Source organism: Erpetoichthys calabaricus, chromosome 7 (assembly GCF_900747795.2).
Source record: "Erpetoichthys calabaricus chromosome 7, fErpCal1.3, whole genome shotgun sequence".
Lineage (NCBI taxonomy): Eukaryota > Metazoa > Chordata > Cladistia > Polypteriformes > Polypteridae > Erpetoichthys > Erpetoichthys calabaricus.
Genome location: NC_041400.2, coordinates 154,164,888 through 154,187,257, shown reverse-complemented (window position 1 = coordinate 154,187,257; position 22,370 = coordinate 154,164,888). Strand labels below are relative to the sequence as shown.

General features: G+C 37.5%; 1 protein-coding gene across 1 annotated transcript in view; it reads right to left on the bottom strand.

The window, feature by feature from the left end:
• Positions 1-209: 209 nt before the first annotated feature.
• Positions 210-22,370, bottom strand: part of anxa3a (annexin A3a) — a 38,278-nt gene continuing 16,117 nt past the window's right edge. The window contains exons 2-13 of the mRNA XM_028805600.2: positions 20,310-20,356; positions 15,947-16,034; positions 14,232-14,326; positions 13,347-13,460; positions 10,903-10,993; positions 6,341-6,420; positions 6,177-6,233; positions 5,736-5,829; positions 5,559-5,654; positions 3,425-3,483; positions 1,713-1,835; positions 210-410 (exon numbers count right to left, since the gene is read on the bottom strand). Coding sequence (XP_028661433.1) covers positions 351-410; positions 1,713-1,835; positions 3,425-3,483; positions 5,559-5,654; positions 5,736-5,829; positions 6,177-6,233; positions 6,341-6,420; positions 10,903-10,993; positions 13,347-13,460; positions 14,232-14,326; positions 15,947-16,034; positions 20,310-20,324 — 972 coding nt within the window. The 5' untranslated portion in view covers positions 20,325-20,356 and the 3' untranslated portion in view covers positions 210-350. The remainder of the gene's footprint in view (positions 411-1,712; positions 1,836-3,424; positions 3,484-5,558; positions 5,655-5,735; positions 5,830-6,176; positions 6,234-6,340; positions 6,421-10,902; positions 10,994-13,346; positions 13,461-14,231; positions 14,327-15,946; positions 16,035-20,309; positions 20,357-22,370) is intronic.

Here is a 22,370-nt window from a genome sequence, read left to right as displayed (position 1 = left end):
TGAAGTGAAGGTAACTACAAGTTTCAAAGACGCAAAGAAACACGAACTTGAATCTTTAGTTTTACATCGTAAGGAACAACTGTGTTTTTTGCAATATTTCTAAGCAAACTGAGACTTCATACTTCAAATGCCCCTTTGACTGATAGTATAATTTCATATTCTTGATCTCACCAGTTTAAAGTTTAAAATAAAAGGAATTAAAAGACTGATTACATACACTGCAAACATTTAATGTGTATCATGATAATGCAGTTGCTAAATGTACTTATTAGCAAGTAGTGATAACAGACAAGAATATAATCCACAGTCCTGAAATGAATTTTCTTCATTTATTGTTGGTTCGAAAACGTTTAATCTTCACCTCCACAAATCTTCAGTAAAGCCTCTTCATAGTCTCCTGAAGTATCAGACTGAAGTTAAAAAAAAAAAACAAAACAATAAATTACTTCTGTGCATTCCTTTGGAGAGAAAAGTCTTTTACTAATAATGATGAAAAAAGTGTTTCTAGTTTAAATTTACAGTACTTTTCATGCTGGAAGCCTGAATCCTAAAATATTTTATCAATATTTAGCTCCAAAATTTCTGTGATTACTAGCCAATTACTCTGAGTGAGTACCTAAACCTGTCTCAATCACTCAGCAAATTAATCTCATTATACATTACTTTAAATTTTACCATAACACAGTCAAAACATTGCTAGTACAGTTAATACTGTAATTATGTTGAAAAGCAAATTGTACTATTGAATTTTTAGTAAATGCTCCATTGCCACAGCAGGTGGCAGTAAAACGCTGGTAAATAGCACATAATAACTGCAATGTTCATTAAGCTTGTGCATTCTTTTTTTTTCTTTCTCTCATATTTTGCTTTCAAAGTAAAAGCACACAAATGTTAACACTTTACATAAAGAAATAAGTGAAACATACATCATTTTCTACATATATCATGTGTTCACATTTTTGTTATGAGAAACACAGAGACACATATATTTATATTTTTTTATAAACACACATGCACAGATCATAATTTAAAAATTTATATTTAGTTATATACAGATCTATATAGTCAAATGTACTATGGCACAGATCATTTTGCTTCAATTAATAATTGTATTTTTATTTTCAGACTGTTGGATGCTGGATGTAGTGTAAACTGATTTTTTTTTAATTTATAATTTTTTTAAACAATAATAAATGTAAAATGCATGTTTATCAGAGAGAATGAAAACTACAGACAAACTGTTTCTATGAATCTATGCTACAGCAAATTGTAGTATACTTTAGAAGGTGCTTGCTGTTTTAGTCTTATGTTCCTAGGAAAGACCAGTACTACACAACACAGTCAGTCAGTATGCCATTGAATGGAAAACAGTCTCCCTCCATTTTTTGCAGAATTCAACTATAATTTAGTTTAGAATTACATTAACTCAAAAATGAATTACTACTTTTAGTTGTATAGTGCCTGTCACCATGTAAAAGCTCAGAGCACTTGCACAATGTTCTAGCTATAAAGCAATTGCAAAATAATTATCAAACCACACACATTCATACATTAAATAAATACATTTACATATTAAGTCCAATGATCCATTTTCTGACCTACGTATCCATTTAAGGCAGAACTGCAAGCAATGGGTGCAAAGTACAAAGACATCCACCATAACAAAACACATTACAAATTAAAATTTTCCATGTTAACAAAAGAGATCTCACCTTGATTGCAGAATGCAATGAGTGGCCATATAGTTTTTTGTATTCAGTGCGAATGTCAAGCAAATCAATCTCAGACCTGGAAACCATTACCCTGGTAAGAGTGCTCTCATTTGTGCCGGCACCCTGCAAATTAATAAAATGTTAACATGGTTACCCATGAACAGTACAGAGGACATTAACCTAATAAATACATGAAGATTACAGTAACCTTGTTACACTATATAAACCTTTCATTACTCTGCATTGTTAAATTAATCTAACATAATAAAATGCCAACAATAATTTAGTAAAAACAAACTGAAATGATTTCATATGTTATTAGCATATACAGAATTTACTGATTTCCATCATTGGATAAGCAGTAAGTAAATGTAATCTATTTTACTGAGGGTGTGGGAAACAGTTGCCCCTCTTTCATTTTGTGGTTTCCATTATTCATGAGTTAGCCATCAAGAATTAAACAGCAATACTTTTGAAGGTTGCTGTAAGATTGTAGAAACTTGCAGATGATGCGTGGACCAAAAATATATACACATACTGAATATCATATAATATATAAATATTATATTTTAATATTAAATATTTGTTAGTGTAAGTGCATACTATATTTTTAATATTAAAAGTTATTTTTGGTAAAAAAACAGAACAGTGAAATCCACGCCAGCTTTCTTCCATCTTCACTGCTCCCTCAGTTATTCTGCAAATCTAGACATCTCCTCTCAGCTGCTTTGCACTCCACTTTTTCTCTTGTCCTCTACCAGAAACCCACACAGAGCTCTAGCCATCTTTTTTGGCTCTCACCTTTGTTGAGCTTGAACTCACTCGCTCCCTTCTCAGTTTACTCCCTCCTGTTTTCTTTTTCTCCTTTCTTACCAGCCTCTCTCCTCTTCCATGCAACCAACTCCAGCTGACTGCATACACTCACTAAACCACTAAATGGGAATCAACCCACGGTGCCAGTTAACCAGCAGGGTAAGTTAAAAAAAAACAACAAACTAAAAACAATTGATTAATTAAACCAGAAAAATATATTGCTGTGATACACCCTCCATAGTTTGGGCCCCCCCTCAGTACTATTTGCGAATTTTCACATTTGCGGGGGTTTCCACCTCTAACTTTCACGAATATGAAAAAAAATGGGAGTTTTAGAGAGAGAGAGAAAGAGAGAGAGATTAAAGATGAACACACATACACAACAAACAAATAAAAGTGGCCACCAATGTCATTCCCATAAGTCTGGTATTCTTTTTTGTGTGGTTTGAGTGGTTCACACACTAGGCCAAATGCATGTTTTTCTTTCCCAATAAACTACTGGAATGGAATGGTACCATTCATTTATAGATACATCCAGTTTCCAAATCAGCTGCAAATTATTCCTCTCTTCTACTGGCCTCTCATGTAATTGCGTTCCTGAACCCTGAACGGTGCCTCATAGTGTTGCCCTCAGATGACTGGAGACTTTCACACCTTTCATTTCATTTCTCCTGCACAGAATGAAACTGAAAGAGACAACAAATACACAAAGAGCTGCCCTTGCTGTTTCTGCACCCAAAGTGCATTACTCATATTTTCCTGCTTCACCAAGATTCAGGAGTGCTGCTTATAGGGTTACTCCATGTAGAATAACCCAGAGTAGGAGTTTCCCCTCAGTATATCTATTTACCTCAAGATTTAACGGGCCTAGCATTTCTGATATATTTAACTTAACTTACTTTAATGCTTTTATGCAATCGTCCAGCAAAGAATGCAGGAGTGTTTCTGATGCATGCCACTGCCAAGAAAAAAGTACAGTAAAAGGTAACATAAGTATTTTACTGTGTAACAAACAATAAGACAAACAGATGTGGTGATCATGGGATATTTTTTAACTTTCACTATCAAGAAACCCCTCTGGAAAATACAGAATAGAAATATGAACAGATATGATATAGGCAGGATTGACCCCATGTTGGCTTAAAGTTAACTGTGTGAGAAGGCAGTCACTTGCTATAAGCACCTTTTCAAACTATAAAGACAAAATAAAGAAACAGAAGTTAGTATACTTTAAATAATAGCGATTGCAACATGGTTCAATCTTAAATTGTCTTTAGAAAAAAGCAACAGTCTCAAAATATTAACATCTAGTTCTCAAGATCACTTCGGGAAGGATTTTGAATGAGTTGAAAAGTGTGAGGGCGGCACGGTGGCACAGTGGGTAGCGCTGCTGCCTCGCAGTTGGGAGACCTGGGTTCGCTTCCCGGGTCCTCCCTGCGTGGAGTTTGCATGTTCTCCCCGTGTCTGCGTGGGTTTCCTCCGGGCACTCCGGTTTCCTCCCACAGTCCAAAGACATGCAGGTTAGGTGGATTGGCGATTCTAAATTGGCCCTACTGTGTGCTTGGTGTGTTTGTGTGTGTCCTGCGGTGGGTTGGCACCCTGCCCGGGATTGGTTCCTGCCTTGTGCCCTGTGTTGGCTGGGATTGGCTCCAGCGGACCCCCGTGACCCTGTGTTCGGATTCAGCGGGTTGGAAAATGGATGGATGGATGGATGAAAAGTGTGATCTTATAAGTTTGTTCTATACCATTTTTGAATTTTAGCCTCTGAAGGTTGAATAAGATGCTGTTTATTTTGGCAGAAAGGTGTTGCTTTTATATACTGTATGTATTTAATTTTGATAGTAATTTGTCACTGCTTGAAACTAAGCACTGACTGGTAAATTTTACTGTACATCTTTATTTAAAGATGTCAGTATGTGACAAATAATTTTCTACTAACACTAATAATATCTTAAATCAAGGAAATTTTCCTTAATAAACAAATGCATGTAAAAAAGTCATAAATATATATAAACACCTTTTAACATTTCAAGACACATCACTAAATAATTTCAAATATGAGTATATTAATATCCTCTAAAACAAAGTCCACATATCCTTTGCTATTATCACAAGTTTCTGCACACAATTATTTCTATTAATCAGTGTACAGTTCTAGCCTGTAATTAAACTACTTGCTTTACTCAACATGTTATTTCCTTATTTATATCTTTGTATATTTATTACTAAAACACTCAGTGTCCGTTTTATGTTTCAACAAAATTTCCCAAATGAGTGCGACTTAAACAAAACATGACATTTATAGAGATTATATAATACAATTTTACCCTCTTAAAGACAACCACTTGATCAGGAGTAACAAGTGAAAACTAAATTAACAACCCCTGGTTATAATACATAAACTTCTGCCTTGCCACTTGTCATCTGTTAATTGTAACATTTAAACACTACTATTAAAACAAAAAAAGCTCAATTAATAAACTGGTTGTAACAAAAGCAAAAATAATAAAGCCATGAGGACGGATTTTTAGGAAAATATGGATAATGGTTACTCCTGTGCAAGGTATGGCAAGTCACTTTTTATTTGACAATTAACTTAAAATTTAGATGGTGAAATTTCAAAATTCAGAAACATTACAAAAGATGTAGGTAATGTGTTATAGTGGTTAATGCTTTGGACTTCAAACCCTGCTTCTGACAGTGTGTAACCAACAGCATGTCACTTCATGTGTCTGTGCTCCTATTGTAAAAACAAAAGAAATGTAACCAAATGTATTTCAAATTCAGGATGTTGCCTTGGACAAAGCTGTCAGCCAAATAAATAAATGTAAAAAAGACAACTTTTATCAGACAATGAACTTAAGAACTGAAATGGATGTAATGTTAAAGAAAGTCTCCATTCTAAATCATACAAATCATATACTTCCATATTTTAACATTATTTGCAAATGACATAAACAAACTTCTTTACCAATTAAAATGATGTACATGTTCATCTTTTAATACATAAAGCATAAATCAACCAATTCATACCAACTGCAAGAAGAAGGTCCTCAATATCAGAAGAGAATTCTCCTTTTATACTTTCTTCAATTGTCTTATTGCTGATAATCTTGTACTCTTCAAAAGCTACGAGAAAGCATGACTTTTAAATCATCTATAGCCAGAACAAATAGTGGTAAACCACAAAGCTCATTTAAATGGATTTACTTTTCCTCAAATTAGGTATGTTCCTCTCCAACAAAATTGTAAAAAATTTATCTTCATCTGTACCCCATCTCTTTTCTCCAGCATTATAGAGAGCCTATAATTAAGCAGAAAAAAAATGCCCTTAGTGGACTGCAGACATGTTATTAATTTTCTAAGCAATGAAAAAATAATTTAAAAGTAAACTAATAAACTTTAGTAAAATCATAGAAAACAATAACCAATAATTTACAGCAAGAATAATCACAGTCATAATTAACATAAATTAAAAATGAGTGTTTGAAACAGCTAGTGTTCTTTTGTAAACAGGGTATCATATACATGCTGTAATTTTTCAATTTTATTATATCATTATTGAACTACTCAGGTTGGACACCAGATATAATATGGCACTGACCTTAACAATAGCTTTTTTTGCCTTATAGGCTTAACTTTTTAAAATACCTGAGCATCACTTTTTGCTTGGTGATCATTGATGTTTACACTTTCATCTCTTTTGGCCTGTTTAAAAAAATGATATATACACCAACATGAGTCAGGAACAGTGTAAAAAAACAATACTGGAGTGCTTAATTACATATTCTAACCAATGATAAACTCAAACTTACCTGTAACAAAATAAGGAGTGCACGAAGGAAGTCTCCAGAAACGTCAGAAGACAGATTATCAGCAAGACTTTCCTGGTATTCTGTCAGTTAAAATGGTGAGTGAAAAAAGAACACATTAGAATTTTGTTTATAAAAAGATGTATGTGTAGTATTATGCCGTTTCTTTCTTAAAAGCACTAACACAGACACTTCATATCTGCTAAATAGATAACACATTTGCCAGACTGGGCAGTACTTTGTAGAATTGTGTTCGGTTTTGGAACAGCACAACTTCTATTTTGGGCTTATGTAAGTTTTCAGAACTAATAAATGAAGCTATATGAGCATGTCTCTACACATCAGTTCACCCTATATTTAAACACTGTAATATGCTGGGAATAGAATCAAGATTGTACAGTCATATTGTCATTATTACAGTTTAAATCATGAACCCAGCCACAGGGGATGCACAAACCAGTGTGTTTCTTTGTGCCAGTCCCAAGCCCGGATAAACGGGGAGGGTTACATCAGGAAGGGCATCCGGTGTAAAATTTTGCCAAATCAATATGCAGACAACAATACTAATTTCCATACCAGATCGGTCGAGACCTGGGTTAACAATGACCGCCACCAGTACTGCTAGCCAACAGGGTGCTGGTGGAAATTGGGCTACTGTTGGCCGAAGAAGGAGAAGAAGAAAGGGGAGACGTGTCCGGAGGCAGGAGGAGAGGAGGAAAGTAAAGACAGGAACTGAGGGTAGGAACTTTGAATGCTGGCAGTATGACTGGTAAGGGAAGAGATATGCAGATATGATGGAGAGAAGGAAGGTTGATATATTGTGCGTGCAGGAGACTAAATGGAAGGGAAGTAAGGCCAGGTGGATCGGAGGTGGATTCAAATTGTTCTATCATGGTATGGATGGGAGGAGAAATGGGGTATGAGTTATTCTGAAGGAACAGTATGTCAAGAGTGTTTTGGAGGTGAAAAGAGTGTCAGGCAGAGTAATAATTATGAAGCTGGAAATTGGAGGTGTGATGATGAATGTTGTTAGTGCATATGCACCACAACTTGGGTGTGCAATGGGTGAGAAAGAAGATTTTTGGAGTGAGTTGGATGAAGTGATGAACAGTGTACCCAAGGGACAGAAAGTGGTGATTGGAGCGGATTTCAATGGACATGTTGGTGAAGGGAACAGGGGAGACGAGGAGGTGATGGGTAGGTATGGTGTCAAGGAGAGGAATGAAGAAGAAGATAGTGGATTATGCCAAAAGGATGGACATGGCTGTGGTGAATATGTATTTTAAGAAGAGGGAGGAACATAGGGTTACGTACAAGAGTGGAGGAAGATGCACACAGGTAGATTACATCATATGTAGAAGAGTTGATCTGAAGGAGATTGAAGACTGCAAAGTGGTGGCAGGGGAAAGTGTAGTTAAGCAGCATAGGATGGTGGTCTGTAGGACGACGTTGGAGATCAAGAAGAGGAAGAGAGTGAGGGCAGAGCCAAGGATCAAATAGTGGAAGATGAAAAAGGAAGACTGCAAGGTTGAGTTTAGGGAGGAGGTGAGACAGGCACTGGGTGGCAGTGAAGAGTTACCAGACAGCTGGGAAACTACAGCTGATGTAGTAAGGGTGACAGCAAGAAGGGTGCTTGGCGTGACATCTGGAAAGAGGAAGGAGGAAAAGAAAACCTGGTAGTGGAATGAGGAAATACAGGAGAGTATACAGAGGAAGAGGATGGCAAAGAAGAAGTGGGATAGTCGGAGAGATGCAGAAAGTAGACAAGAGTACAAGGAGATAAGGCGCAAGGTGAAGAGAGAGGTGGCAAAGGCTAAAGAAAAGGCGTATGATGAGTTTTATGAGAGGTTGTACACTAAGAAGGGAGAAAAGGACCTGTACCGATTGGCTAGAGAGAGGGACCGAGCTGGGAAAGATGTGCAGCAGGTTAGGGTAATAAAGGATAAAGATGGAAACATACTCAGAAGCAGGGAGAGTGTGTTGAGCAGATGGAAAGAGTGCTTTGAGAGGCTGATGAATGAAGAGAACAAGAGAGAGAAGAGGTTGGATGATGTGGAGATAGTGAATCAGGAAGTGCAACGGATTAGCAAGGAGGAAATAAGGACAGCTATGAAGAGGACAAAAAATGGAAAGGCCGTTGGTCCAGATGACACACCAATGAAGCATGGAGGTGTTTAGGAGAGATGGCAGTGGAGTTTTTAACCAGATTGTTTAATGGAATCTTGGAAAGTGAGAGGATGCCTGAGGAGTGGAGAAGAAGTGTACTGGTGCCGATATTTAAGAATAAGGGGGATGTGCAGGACTGCAGTAACTACAGGGGAATAAAACTGATGAGCACAGCAAGTTATGGGAAAGAGTAGTGGAAGCTAGGTTAAGAAGTGAGGTGATGATTAGTGAGCAGCAGTATGGTTTCATGCCAAAAAAGAGCACCACAGATGCAATGTTTACTCTGAGGATGTTGATGGAGAAGGATGTTGCCGGAAGATGTTGCATTGCGTTTTTGTGGACCTGGAGAAAGCATATGACAGGGTGCCCCGAGAGGAGCTGTGGTATTGTATGAGGAAGTGGGGAGTGGCAGAGAAGTACGGAAGAGTTGTACAGGATATGTACGAGTTAAGTGTGACAGTGGTGAGGTCTGCGGTAGGAGCGACGGATGCATTCAACGTGGAGGTGGGATTACATCAGGGATCAGCTCTGAGCTCTTTCTTATTTGCAATGGTGATGGACAGGTTGACAAACGAGATTAGACAGGAGTCCCCGTGGACTATGATGTTTGCTGATGACATTGTGATCTGTAGTGAGAGTAGGGAGCAGGTTGTGGAGACCCTGGAGAGGTGGAGATATGCTCTAGAGAGGAGAGGAATGAAGGTGAGTAGGAACAAGACAGAATACATGTGTGTAAATGAGAGGGAGGTCAGTGGAATGGTGAGGATGCAGGGAGTACAGCTGGCGAAGGTGGATGAGTTTAAAAACTTGGGATCAACAGTACAGAGTAATGAAGTAAAGTGGAAGAGAGGTGAAAAAGAGTGCAGGCATAGTGGAATCAGTGGAGAAGAGTGTCAGGAGTAATTTGTGACAGACGGTTATCAGCAAGAGTGAAAGGGAAGGTCTATAGGACGGTAGTGAGACCAGCTATGTTATATGGGTTGGAGACGGTGGCACTGACCAGAAAGCAGGAGACAGAGCTGGAGGTAGCAGCGTTAAAGATGCTAAGATTTGCATTGGGTGTGACGAGGATGGATAGGATTAGAAATGAGTACATTAGAGGGTCAGCTCAAGTTGGACGGTTGGGAGACAAAGTCAGAGAGGCGAGAGTGTGCTGGTTTGGACGTGCAGAGGAGAGATGCTGGGTATATTGGGATAAGGATGCTAAGGATAGAGCTGCCAGGGAAGAGGAAAAGAGGAAGGCCTAAGCAAAAGTTAATGGATGTGGTGAGAGGACATGTAGGTGATGGGTGTAACAGAACAAGATGCAGAGGACAGAAAGATATGGAAGAAGATGATCTGCTGTGGCAACCCCTAACGGGAGCAGCCGAAAGAAGAAGAAGTCAACACTGAGGTATGTCTGTCCATGTGAGGGGCATTGTTATGGAGAGCTACTCAAGACTTCACAAGGGTCAATACTATGAACAATGATTTCATTTATGTAGTTAAATAAAGTAAACAATATAGTCAAATATTTAGATGTTTCTAACTTGGAGAGACTAACAGATACTGACACAGAACACCCTAAATAAAGCAGATTAGCAGATACCTTAGCTACAGAAAAACTATTAGTTATGTACCTGGAAAAAACAAAGATATTCATAGATGTGTGGCAAATGAAATTTACTAAATAAAAAAAATTGGTGACAGAATTATAACAATAGTAGGTCTGCAGTTAAAAACCATGCTTCATGAAAAAGATAAAGAATGATAGAGTCAGAGAATCAGTACCTTCAACCAGATCCCAGTGTACACAAGGGATTGAGATATACTGAATTGTGTTCAATTGTCAAGCCAAAAGGAAGTGCTTAAGCTTTATTGAGCAAACATATGCAGTTTTCATCACCACAATGAAAAAGGAACAAGCTAGAAAATATTCAGATAAAACATACAGTACTTCAGTACAGAAGGGAATGAGTTATTAGGAATGGTTAAATATGTTGAACTTTTATAGCTTAAGTAAATGAGAACTGAAGGGTAACATGATGTCTAATGGGGATCCTAGTTGATACTTTGAAATAATTTATTCAATGAAGGGGCACAAGCAGAGGATAGTTATGAAAATGATGGCACAAATGTTAGAAAATATTTGTTAACTAGAAAAATGTTTCATCAATCTAGTTCAGTGATGCAACCTTATGTCTAATAGAGTACTTATTATGAACACTGTGTAAAAAAAATGCCTTCAATTTAGTTCCTAAAACCTCTCACTAAATAGTTAGCCAGTATGTTCCATATGAACATGAACATAAACATAGACATACTTTATTCACTTGGCCCACAAGCCAAATTTTGATTATGTTTCAAACTGAGCCTATTGATTAAAATACTAATTTCACTTTGTAAGGAGTATACTGTACCTTTCTGGTAAGCTTGAATCAGATCTTTTATCTGTTTATTGTTTCTGGAGGCAAAAATTTCAATCAAAGTGCTTTCTTTGGTACCAACACCCTGTGAAGGTGAAGAATATAGGTGAACTGAACTTTATGTGACAATTAAATATCATTATCTAAAGGTCTTTAGAAGTTCTAGGTACACAACTCAGGAAAACATTTTAATTAATTTTCTTAATTTATTTTTCTAATAAAGATTTCACAGGGACAACGCCTAGCTCCCCAGCATTAGGCACAAAGTAAGAACCAACCGTTCACTAATGTCAACCAAACTTACTTGTCTTGGGAAACTGGGAGATAGCTGGAGTACTAAGAAAACCAATATTGACACAACCTATAATCAGATAGTGGGATTGGTACCTAGAAGTATCCTAGAAGTTTGCAGCTAAGCAGAAGTAGCAGTAAACACTGTACCACCACGCCACCAAATATTAAAATGTATATATAAAAAAGTACTTCTTTAATTTCTATGTATGTAATTGTTTCATAGAGGAAACCATAGTCTAGTCTAACAAGTTTCCTCCTGTTTACTGGAATGGTGTGGTGGCACTAGGAAATAATATGCTTAAGTAAGAATAGAGGGCAAGAGAGATGTATGGCTTAGAACCTCAGTGTACAAAGAGAGTGACCTATAGCATGTAGTGTACTGTACATACGCCCTAATGGAACCAATATTTTTGCTGCAACCTCTCCTGGCATATCACCCTCAGTAACAATTTAGTTTTAATCATTTACTCATCTGATTGATTAAAGAAAATGAAAACTACCAGAGTGAGACTCTTCGATAAGGATAAATTACATGAATGTTATCACATTCCAAGCACCACCGGGCACAAGGCAGGAAATGGCCCAGGATGGGAGCCATCCCATTGCAAGGCCCACTGACAAACACACCAGCACTCATGCTCACACACATATGGCCACATAACCCAACCTACATGTCCTTGCGATGTGGCAGAAAACCCCATGAAGAAGACATAGGGAGACATGGGAAGAATGTACAAATTTCATACACATATCTCCAGATAGAAGTCCATCTCTTTTTAGTTAGCCAATAAAAGGTGTCATTTTGCTTGGCTTTTCTCTACATTCATAATGGCTAACACGGTACAACACCCTAGTACTACAGAGATATGTATAATCTTTCTATTATATAAAAAAAATCCTGGGACGAGATGAGACTTTTTAGCCTGGGACGAGACGTGACTTTTTCCAGAGAGATACTTTCACGTCCCGCGAGATGAGACTTTATGCCAAGAGATTTAACCATGCCCGGGGCAGGAAATAAAAGACAAAGAATAGATGACCAAGTAGAACGTCATAAAGAGGTTTAAAAACATTGGTGCGATACACATGCAGAGCAGGTTAGAGATAATGAGAGTACTAGAATTCGAAAGTCTCAAAAAAATGATAGTAAAGATCACATTAGCGCAAACAAACGGAAATTATTACTCGGTGAAATAAGAGAGAGAGATCGAATATATTGTTCGGATTTAAACTAAGTCGGAGACTTGTAGATCGTCTAATTCCTGTTGCCATTGGGGAAAAGTAGTGTTTCTCTCCAATGAAGAGGCGTATCCGTAAGAATTAAAAGAATTGTTGTTTGGTGAACGTGAAATCCACATATGCGACCGGCAGAGACGCAAAGTGGCTGGCGCATAGCGCCGGCCGGGGGGTTGGCGAGCAAAGCGAACAGGGGGCGAAGCTCCCTAGTGTTAGCAAAAAAAATAAAAAATAAAAAACCCAATGACAACTGGTAGAGATAATTACTATATGTGCATCTCTTTTTTTCCCCACTAGCATTCAGAATTTGTAACCCAGTCTCATCGTTTTTCAAGAGGGACTGTCTGCTGTTCTACAAAAATAAGCATGTCACATTCTTTAATTTACTAGAAATTGTTCTGGCTATTGCGGTGGGTTGGCACCCTGCCCTGGATTGGTTCCCTGCCTTGTGCCCTGTGTTGGCTGGGATTGGCTCCAGCAGACCCCCGTGACCCTGTGTTCGGATTCAGCGGGTTGGAAAATGGATGGATGGATGGATGTTCTGGCTATAAATCATTATTACATTATGCAGAACTGTGTTCAGGTTTGGAGTGGCACATCTTCTATTTTGGGCTTATATAAGTTTTCAGTACTTACTCCAATAAATTAAGCTATAAGAGAATCTCCCTACACATCAGTTCACCCTATGTTTAAACACTCTAATATGCTGGGAATAGAATAGAATAAAGATTGTACAGTCTTATTGCCATTATTTCAGTTTACATTATGCAGTCAGCACTGAGGTATAGAGAAACGGTAACAAAACACATATTAGTATGTCTGTTCAACCTTCAACTGAATCATTAGTCAGTTGAAGGTTGACTGTACATAGTAAGTTTTTAAGTAAGTTATGCTACTTTCTCACTTACTTTAATAGCATCTCTTATCTGTTTGGCATCAAAGGCAGCTGGGCTCATCACCAAACCAATCATAATTTTCTTTAATTCTCCAGAAAGGTCTCCATCCAAGTCATCAATTAAAGTCTTTAATAGTGAACAATGCATAATCAGTATTATACAGAACCTTGTTAAATATGGACACTACTTTCCAAAATGTATTATTTTAACCAAAGAAGCACATAAAAAACGTAAAAAAATGATCTTGTACTGATTTAACAAAAAGAATAATTAGGCATTCTTAAACTACAAAGTATGTGAACGTTTTGAAGTCGCACTGAAGGCTCTCTAAACTGTCTCTGCTGATGCTTTGCACTTTTTATCCTATCAACAAGATAGAAATGTCTTGTGAATAGTAATAAATATTTCATTATTATCATTATTTCATAGACTCTCCTCAGTTGGGGGGGCGTCAGACTCCTTCAAGGTTTGTTTTCACTCTTGCTGCACCATGTGGTTAATTATTAGGTATGCATAAAGCATGCACCTCCTTCTCTTATATTGACGAGGAACTCACATGCACATTTGCACATTTGGCTACAAGCACAGATAACTTGTACCAATGAGTCTGTAATGCAAATGATCATCAGGATACCCAGAGGACAGTCCCATCAATGTTGGCTGCTACACCTCTGGGGGACGTCGTCCTGGCATAGACTCGGGAAAGAGTAAGCTCTTGGAAAATGCAGGAAGGGAGAATTTTTATTTTTTTTTGCTATAAATATTAAGTGCTTTTAGGGACAACCCGATTCATTTCCAAAATAAATTAAAAAAATCATTGTTTAAAAAGAGTTCCTGACACCTTTTCTGACTATTTAACCAGTTTTGTGAAAAACTTTATCAGTTAAAACTGCTTACCCGTTTATATGCTTTTTCATATGCTCTGCAGATTAACTGGCGCTGAGAATTGCTTCTTTTCGTAATAATATCAATTAAAACTTTCTCATTTGTTCCTTGTATGGGGGGAAAAAACAAAAAACAAACAAACAGATCAAACATTTTACATTACTGGAGTCTCTACGATACAATGGAGTTGAGTGGTTGTAGTAAAGGAAAATCAATTACAAAGTTATATGGCTTATACATGTTTTTATTAAAAAAAACATTATGGCACTGGCAAGTTTACCTTTAGAGCTCTATTTTAAAATAATTAACATGGATAAATGCAGCAGCGTAAGACATTATTAAACCCTCTTAATCCAATTCAAAGTCACCAGCACCCAGAGCCTATTCTGAAAGCCCAAGGTGCTAGAAAACAAGGAAGCAAGCAGGAAACAGCCCAGGACAGGATACCGGTGTGTCAGGATGGCCCTCCCACATCCACTGCCAACACTTACAATGTGGTCATTTGAAACTAAAAGCCCAGGAGGAAAATCCAACACAGGCATGGAGAGAGCTTTTGTTCTTCATACACACAACAATAACCAAGTGCAAGACCTAGAATGATGAAGCAGTAAGGCAGCAGAGCTAAGCAATGCTCCATAATCCCATTCCAGCTAATTTTATTGTTGCTCTATGTACTCGTAACTATGCCTGCAATACTATGCATCACTAAATTATTTTTGACACATTGATCAATGAAAATATTTAGAATACAGCTTTTTCTCCAAATTTGTAATATACAATAGCAACATTCATTTTCTGGGTAGACAGAGTATCTCTCTGATAATTTACAACAAAATCCTTTCTTTAAAGGTGGATGTTTATGTGCCTTTGTTCAACAACAACAAAAAAAACACAATGCTCGCCTTTTTCCCCTGAACACTGACAGTTAGTCCTTGTCTTGCTTTCTTCCAGTGTTACTCTTAATGTATGCTGGGAGTCGAATATAACCCTGTCATGGGGTCAGTTATGTGTTCAGAAGGGTCCCAAAAATAAAAAAAGAACAGTTGATCATGAGCAACTGCTCCTCTTGGTGGATAAACTGTAGAGTTGCACCTACATGTTTAGGGTCCTTAGCCTACACTACTCACTTTTAAAAGACACTTTCTAGTTTTCTTGAGGACCAGTAAAACACTCACTATACTGTCTCTTTGGATCCCCCTCTTGTGTGGGGGCTCTACCACAATAACAGCATGAAAAATGAAGGGACTGTATCATCCATAAGCACAAACCTCCAATCTAAATGAATGTTCATTTCCCAGAGATATGCATGACAGCCTTTTCCTTACATAACTACAGGGCTTTCCCTCAGAATATGTTCCTGAGCTGTGTAAACTCTTCTTATATTACTTCTGAGGCTCCATTTGTACCTAAAAACCAAACTGTAATATGTGGTCCCCGGCTCCCAGTCTAAATAACTGAAAATATCTCTACCTGTTGACTAAATATTCAACTTATTTTAAATATTGCCCTTTTTGAGTTCCTTGAAATACCTCTTAAAATTTTGTATCCCTATAACATGAGTCACAGTATGTTTAATACACATAAGTACCATAAAGACATTCATTCAATCATATTAATAATGCTGAACATTCCAGCTTATTCAATAGGATTCTAGATAAAAAACTAACAGAAAATGGTTATAAATATCATCATATTTGAAATAATAAATTAGAAAAACAACTTCATACCAAAGCCTTTTATTGCATTGTTCAATTCTTTGGCATCTGCTTCTGCATTGAAGCTTGGGAAATCCTTGATGGTACCTCTCTGGCCAGCCTTGAAAAATAAGTGAATACAAAACAAAAACAAGTAATTAAAAGCCTAATAATGATATCACACATGCAATTTTAAAATAAGTCATGACAACTAAATCACTTCAGTCTAAGAAAATTGATACGGAGTATATACTTTATATTATTTAAAAATGATATTAAAAGTCTGTGCCCACTCTTATTTTAAAGTAAAGTCTTTAAAAGAACAGAGGCACATAGAAGATTGTTGTATATACAAGGGACGTTCAAAAAGTTTCCACACTTTTTTTTAACTCTATTTAAGAATTTCAAAAACAAATTATATAATTTTTCTAATTAGTCACCTTTGTTTGCTATGCAATTTTCACAGTGTCATATCAACTTTTTAATACCCAATTACTACTTCTCCTGTCTGTCTTCACTGTTTCCAACTATAACTGAAAAGCGAGGAAACTTTTTGAACATCCCTGGTATATAAAAATCGTAAATAGTTCAAATTTTAACTTGGCATTTTTGGTCAAAATAAATAAGTAGGATAGGTGGCTCCATGGTGAAGTGGCTCTGTCACAGGTCCCGTGTTCTGAGTATAAATTCATTAAGTGTTAAAAAGATTTCTACAGTTCTTTATAAATTTATTCCAAATACTCTAGTTTTCATTCACATGCCAAAAGATATTTAGGTTGGCAAATCCAAATGGGTGTGCCTGAGATTTTGTTAACGGTTTGGTGCCTAGTGCATAGTTCGACTTTTCTCTGATTAAGATATTTTCTATGATAAGGCCTTGCCTCAATTCTATATTGGAACAAGTGGATTGAAAACAAATGACTAAAAGAAATAAGTAATCAGAAACTAACATAAGCTGTTGAATTTAATGGCATGTTCTCATAAAAAAATGTCAAGCTCTTACTGTTTGGCTTTTTTTCAAGCCAGTCATGGGCATACTTAATGTGCAACAATAGTGAATCCAGGATATACTTCCAGGGTCAGTCAGAAGCTTCACATGACTTAGATATTGGAATATAACAGCGGACTGCAGTGAAGCAGTGTTTTTAGTTTTACTATTGCTTTCTATGCTTGCCTTTTTATAACTTTCACAACAGTAAAAGCCATGAAAAATCAATTTTGCAAAGAAGTAAACAACAGTGCCACACTGTACTCAGGCTGTTTCTAACCATCTAAGGCCTCTAGGCAGAACAGCTACAGTATATTTTGGAGCCCCGAGGCTGGCATGTGAGTGAGGAGGGCCCTGCTCTCCTCCCCTTGGCCCACTGAATGTCTCTTGGATTCGCGCAAATAAATCAGTACCACAAGCGAATGACAGAAGTTGCAAAATCAACAGGAATGTTTAACCAAATCATAGAAAAAAACCTGATCTAATTCCGTTGAGTAGTTCTCTCATGAAAAGCACACAAAAAATGCTACCATTAATGAGAATATTACCAAATTTAATTTACTAAAACAATATATAAAAAAATTAGAAATGCTTTAGAAACAATCAAACAAACCAAAATATTCTTGTCTGTGTTTAGTTGGATGTTAATGGACGGTATATGGTAGTATATCTGCATCAATGTTTTATTTACATTACACTCAACAAATCAAATTCCATGTTAATAATGCTGTTTCGGCAATATTTATTGATTTCTTTCAAAATCAGCTCTTAATAAAATTGTGAAAGTGTGGGTTTTATGGATTTTAAATAGTTAAATGCACTGTACTTTCTAACGCAATTTTTTCTTAATATTTTACTACTAGGAAGCTTTGCCCCCTGCTTGCTTCGCTCGCCAACCCCCAGGTCTGCGCTATGCGCCGGCCACTTCACGTCTCTGTCGCTCGTGTATGTGGATTTCACTTTCACCAAACCACAAATCTTTTAATTCTCGCGGATATGCCTCTTCATTGGGAAGAAACACTACTTTTCCCTGATGGCAACATGAATTAGACGATCTACAAATCTCCGACTTAAAGTTTAAATCTGAACAATATCTACATACTTCTATCATATCACCTATATCCATATATTCGATCTCTTTTCGCTGTTCCGTTATTTCACCGAGTAATAATTTGTTTCTTTGCACTAATACGATCTTTACAGTAATTTTTTTGAGACTTCGAATTTCAGTACTTTCATTATCTCTAACCTGCTCTTTATGTGTATCGCGCCAATGTTTTTGAACCTCTTTACGGTGTTCTCTCTGTCATTTATTTTGGTTAAATCTTGTGGCACAAAGTCTTGTCTCGCAGGACATGAAATTATCTCTCTGAAAAAGTCTTGTCTCGTCCAAGGATTTTTTTTTATAATACCCTAAGTTCTTGTCTATAAGCCGGACTCATGTATTAGCCGGAGACCAAAAATCATACGAATTTTTAAAATAAAATCGTATCATAGATAAGCCGGACTCATGGATAAGCCGAACATACTATAACCTATAACTAATAGAAGGGAGGGAGGTCAGTGGTCTCACTCGCGCCCATTTAATTTCTTTAAGGGGGGAGAGAGTGTGAGATATTGCCGTCTCTCTCACTCCCCGCATGGCGCGGTTGGAGCGGCCGGAGCGCGTTCTTTCTGCTCTGGGCGTCGCCGAGTCAACACGAGCGCGTAGCGGTCATTTAAATTGTGATTTTATATGTAAGCATATTTAAATATATATCGCGGATTTCTGCGGACAATGGGTCTTTTAATTTCTGGTACATGCTTCCTCAGTTGGTTTGCCCAGTTGATTTCATACAAGGGACGCTATTGGCAGATGGCTGAGAAGCTAGATTGCTTACTTTTCTGTCAATCTTGCGCTGACTATCTGTGATCCTGACGTATGGGGATTGAGCAGGGGGGCTGTTTGCACACCTAGACGATACGGACGCTCGTCTAAAAATGCTGAAAGATTATCTTCACGTTGCTATCTTTTGTAAAGCTGATTCCTGAAAAGACATGCTGCACAGTGCTTCGCATACTTAAAAGCTCGAAGGGCACGTATTGATTTTTGACTGAAAAACAAACTCTCCCTCTCCCTCTCTTTGTCTGCTCCTGACGGAGGGGGTGTGAGCTGCCGCCTTCAACAGCTTTGTGCCGCGGTGCTTCGCATACTTAAAAGCCAAACAGACATATTGATTTGTTTCTTCCTTTGAAGAGGAAGATATGTTTGCATTCTTTTAATTGTGAGACTGAACTGTCATCTGTCTTGTCATGGAGCACAGTTTAAACTTTTGAAAGAGACAAATGTTTGTTTGCAGTGTTTGAATAACGTTCCTGTCTCTCTACAACCTCCTGTGTTTCTGCGCAAATCTGTGACCCAAGCATGACAATATAAAAATAACCATATAAACATATGGTTTCTACTTCGCGGATATTCTTATTTCGCGGGTGGCTCTGGAACGCAACCCCCGCGATGGATGTATAAGCCGGACTTATGTATAAGCCGATATTCTATTTTTTCATTTTCACAACTTTTTTCCTTAGATAAGCCGCGGCTTATTGACAAGAACTTAGGGTAATTATGTGTCTCTGACTGTGTGCTTTTGTCTTTGATCTCATAGAGGCACGGTGGTACAGCTCAATTCACCTTTTTGGCCACAATAATAGGCTCTGTATAGTTGGCAGACATTTCCCTAGCTCTCAGGGACACTTTAAAGATGACTGTACTATTATAATCTAGTCAAATCTAGTTCAGTAAGTCCTTCCCCACTGACTTCAATAGATTTTACCGGGTTCAGTGATATTCACACTTCCGTGATTTCTCTGATCTTGAAACGCGGCGAATACCGTGTGGTTCACTCATCACTAGGATCCAGAAATTCTGACTGTCAGAGGGAAACTTTGTTAGAAGTTGGGAAGCGAGATTTTTTTCATGGATTTTTTTATATTGTTTGTTCTTGTCCAGCATTGGTCTCCAAAGGTACCCATTCTGTCGGAAATGTTGATATCTCCATTCTCTAGGACAACAAGGGATTAGTATTTTTTTCTGCAAGCCGTGCAAACAGGTCCTTTAACTTACAGGGTAAACTTGGGGTTGGTGGTAGGACTGGCACTCCAGCGACAATAAAAACCTCATACTATTCCAGTGTGGTGCTAAGGTGTTACCCGTTGCACTCTGGTCCCAATCCAGGTGGTTCGTTGTGTGGTGGGTGTGGCAACCCACTAACAGCACATGCTCCCAACCTCTCTCTCAGTACAAAAAACACTTTTAGTCTTCGAAGATCTTGATAAGAATCATAATGAAAATTGCAAATAATAACCATAACATTTGCACTGCTTATACAGCACTTAAAAAAAGAAAAAATATAGGTGTGACTGACTACTTACCAACACAGATGCCATCCTTCAAGTATACTGCTCCGAACAGCAACAATCTGGCAATGAAATAAAACAGAAGACTTAACCATAGAGCAGTACTGACTGTTGCATTTACAATGAGCAGAACAGCTGTCTCTCGGATTATTACACCATTGATAAAACCCAAGGGAAATGGTTGCTTAATTCTGTATGCAAAGACTACAAAATTATCCTGTAGTTTAAAACCAAAGTAAAAAATGGAGCATGACTAGGATTTACCAAACACTCTGAGATATTAATAAACTCTGTTGATGCTTTTATCATGGTCCCATTCTGGCAGGTTGGTGGTAGCCTGTTGGTTTAAAGTCTGAACCTGTCCTGTTTTAATATTGAAATACTAAATACAGGATTATTTAGATAAGATGCAGCTTTTAATTGAATACGCTGTGTAAACAGGACTGCAAACCTTATGAGGGAAGGTTGGCATTGTTTTTGATTGTGTGCATTTAAACAGTAGTTTGACATGCAAGTGCTCTTCATACAAAAGGTATCATCTGCATGCATATTTATGAATAGTCAAAAGGACTGATTGGAAATATGCAAATGTAATACAAAATGCTAATATAGTGCATAACTATTGGACTATACAAGCTTTAAGCTCAAATAAAATAACCTGTGTATATGAGCTTGCAGGAAGATATGAAATAAGTGCTTGGGACCTGTGCTAGTTAGCACATTATTGTACTTATGTACATGACAAAGACATGAGCTTCTGACAAGTTGCAAAACCACTGAAAAATTATCACTTGCCCAACTTCAGCTGATGCAATTTTTAGGCAGTTTACCAGTATTTTCCCCAAAAGGATTGCCTCATCAAATGGCACTGTGTAAAAGAAAGGTTCCAAGAGCACTTGAAGACACAGAGTTTGATATGAGAGAGACAGACAGCATAGAAGATATGCGAGAGACTCAGTGATTTGGTGACATGATAAAGTTCATTTTGAGTAAGACGATGTTGAAAATGAAAGGGGAAAAAAAAAACGGATTTCCAGTGTAAAATGTCATGAGCACACAAACGTTTCCTATGCACATGTGAAAATATCTTCAGAACACAGGATATTTTCTCATGCATGTGAGAAATAAGAATTTTTTTTAACTTCATATTACTTCATTCAGAGTATTTAGAGGAAAACATTGCACAATGGTGTGTACTTTTAAAGAATGCTTAGCTGGATTAAGATGAAAAGACTCCATGTAAACAGAAATCTCCACTTCTTATGAACACTGTAACTGCTCAAGGTGAACCACCTGATGCAAAGCTTGCTCTATGGACAATGACTTAAATAGTTCAGGTTGTATGTTTTCATTCGTTTTAACTCCAAGTGTTTGATATACCTTGTTTCTCTGAAAATAAACATAGGTTTAGATGAACTAAAGTTTGTGATTTCACTGAAAATTCCTTGTGGTTAATGGACACTAATCATTGCCAAGGGGTTTGGGGATGTTCTTATCTAACCCAGGCCCTGCAGGAAAATGAGAAACATCCTTGTTAGTCCTTTCAGTGGTGGAAATCTGGAAGCAGACTGTAAGCTGTGCTATTGAGGAGGCTTCCAGGGGACAGTATTGCAGGGTATACATGTAAAACAAGGTTAATAAGCTAATATACAGTATAGGGGTATTTCTTCCTGTTCACCAATAAAAAAAGAATCTAGGAGGCTAGTATAGAGCCTTTTGTGCCAAAATGGCAGTTTCAATGATAAAACATCTCCTCAGTTAAACACACAATGTGATACAATCCCTGATGCCACAAGCAAAAGCCCTGCAGGACTCCCCATCCAACCTCACCAGGGGCCTCATGTATAAACGGTGCATATGCACAAAAATGTATACACCCATTTCCATGCTCACTTCAAGATGTGAGATTTTCCAGGCAGGGTCCCCCCTTACATATACACTATTTTGCTCGGTTTTGCAAACTGGTGGACAACCAGCGCCAAAGCAGTGCTACCGTTTCTGTGGTCTGCTTTTCTTTTTTAGATTCACATCTATGATGTGGATTTTATCAAATGTACTGAAATTAATTGCATATCA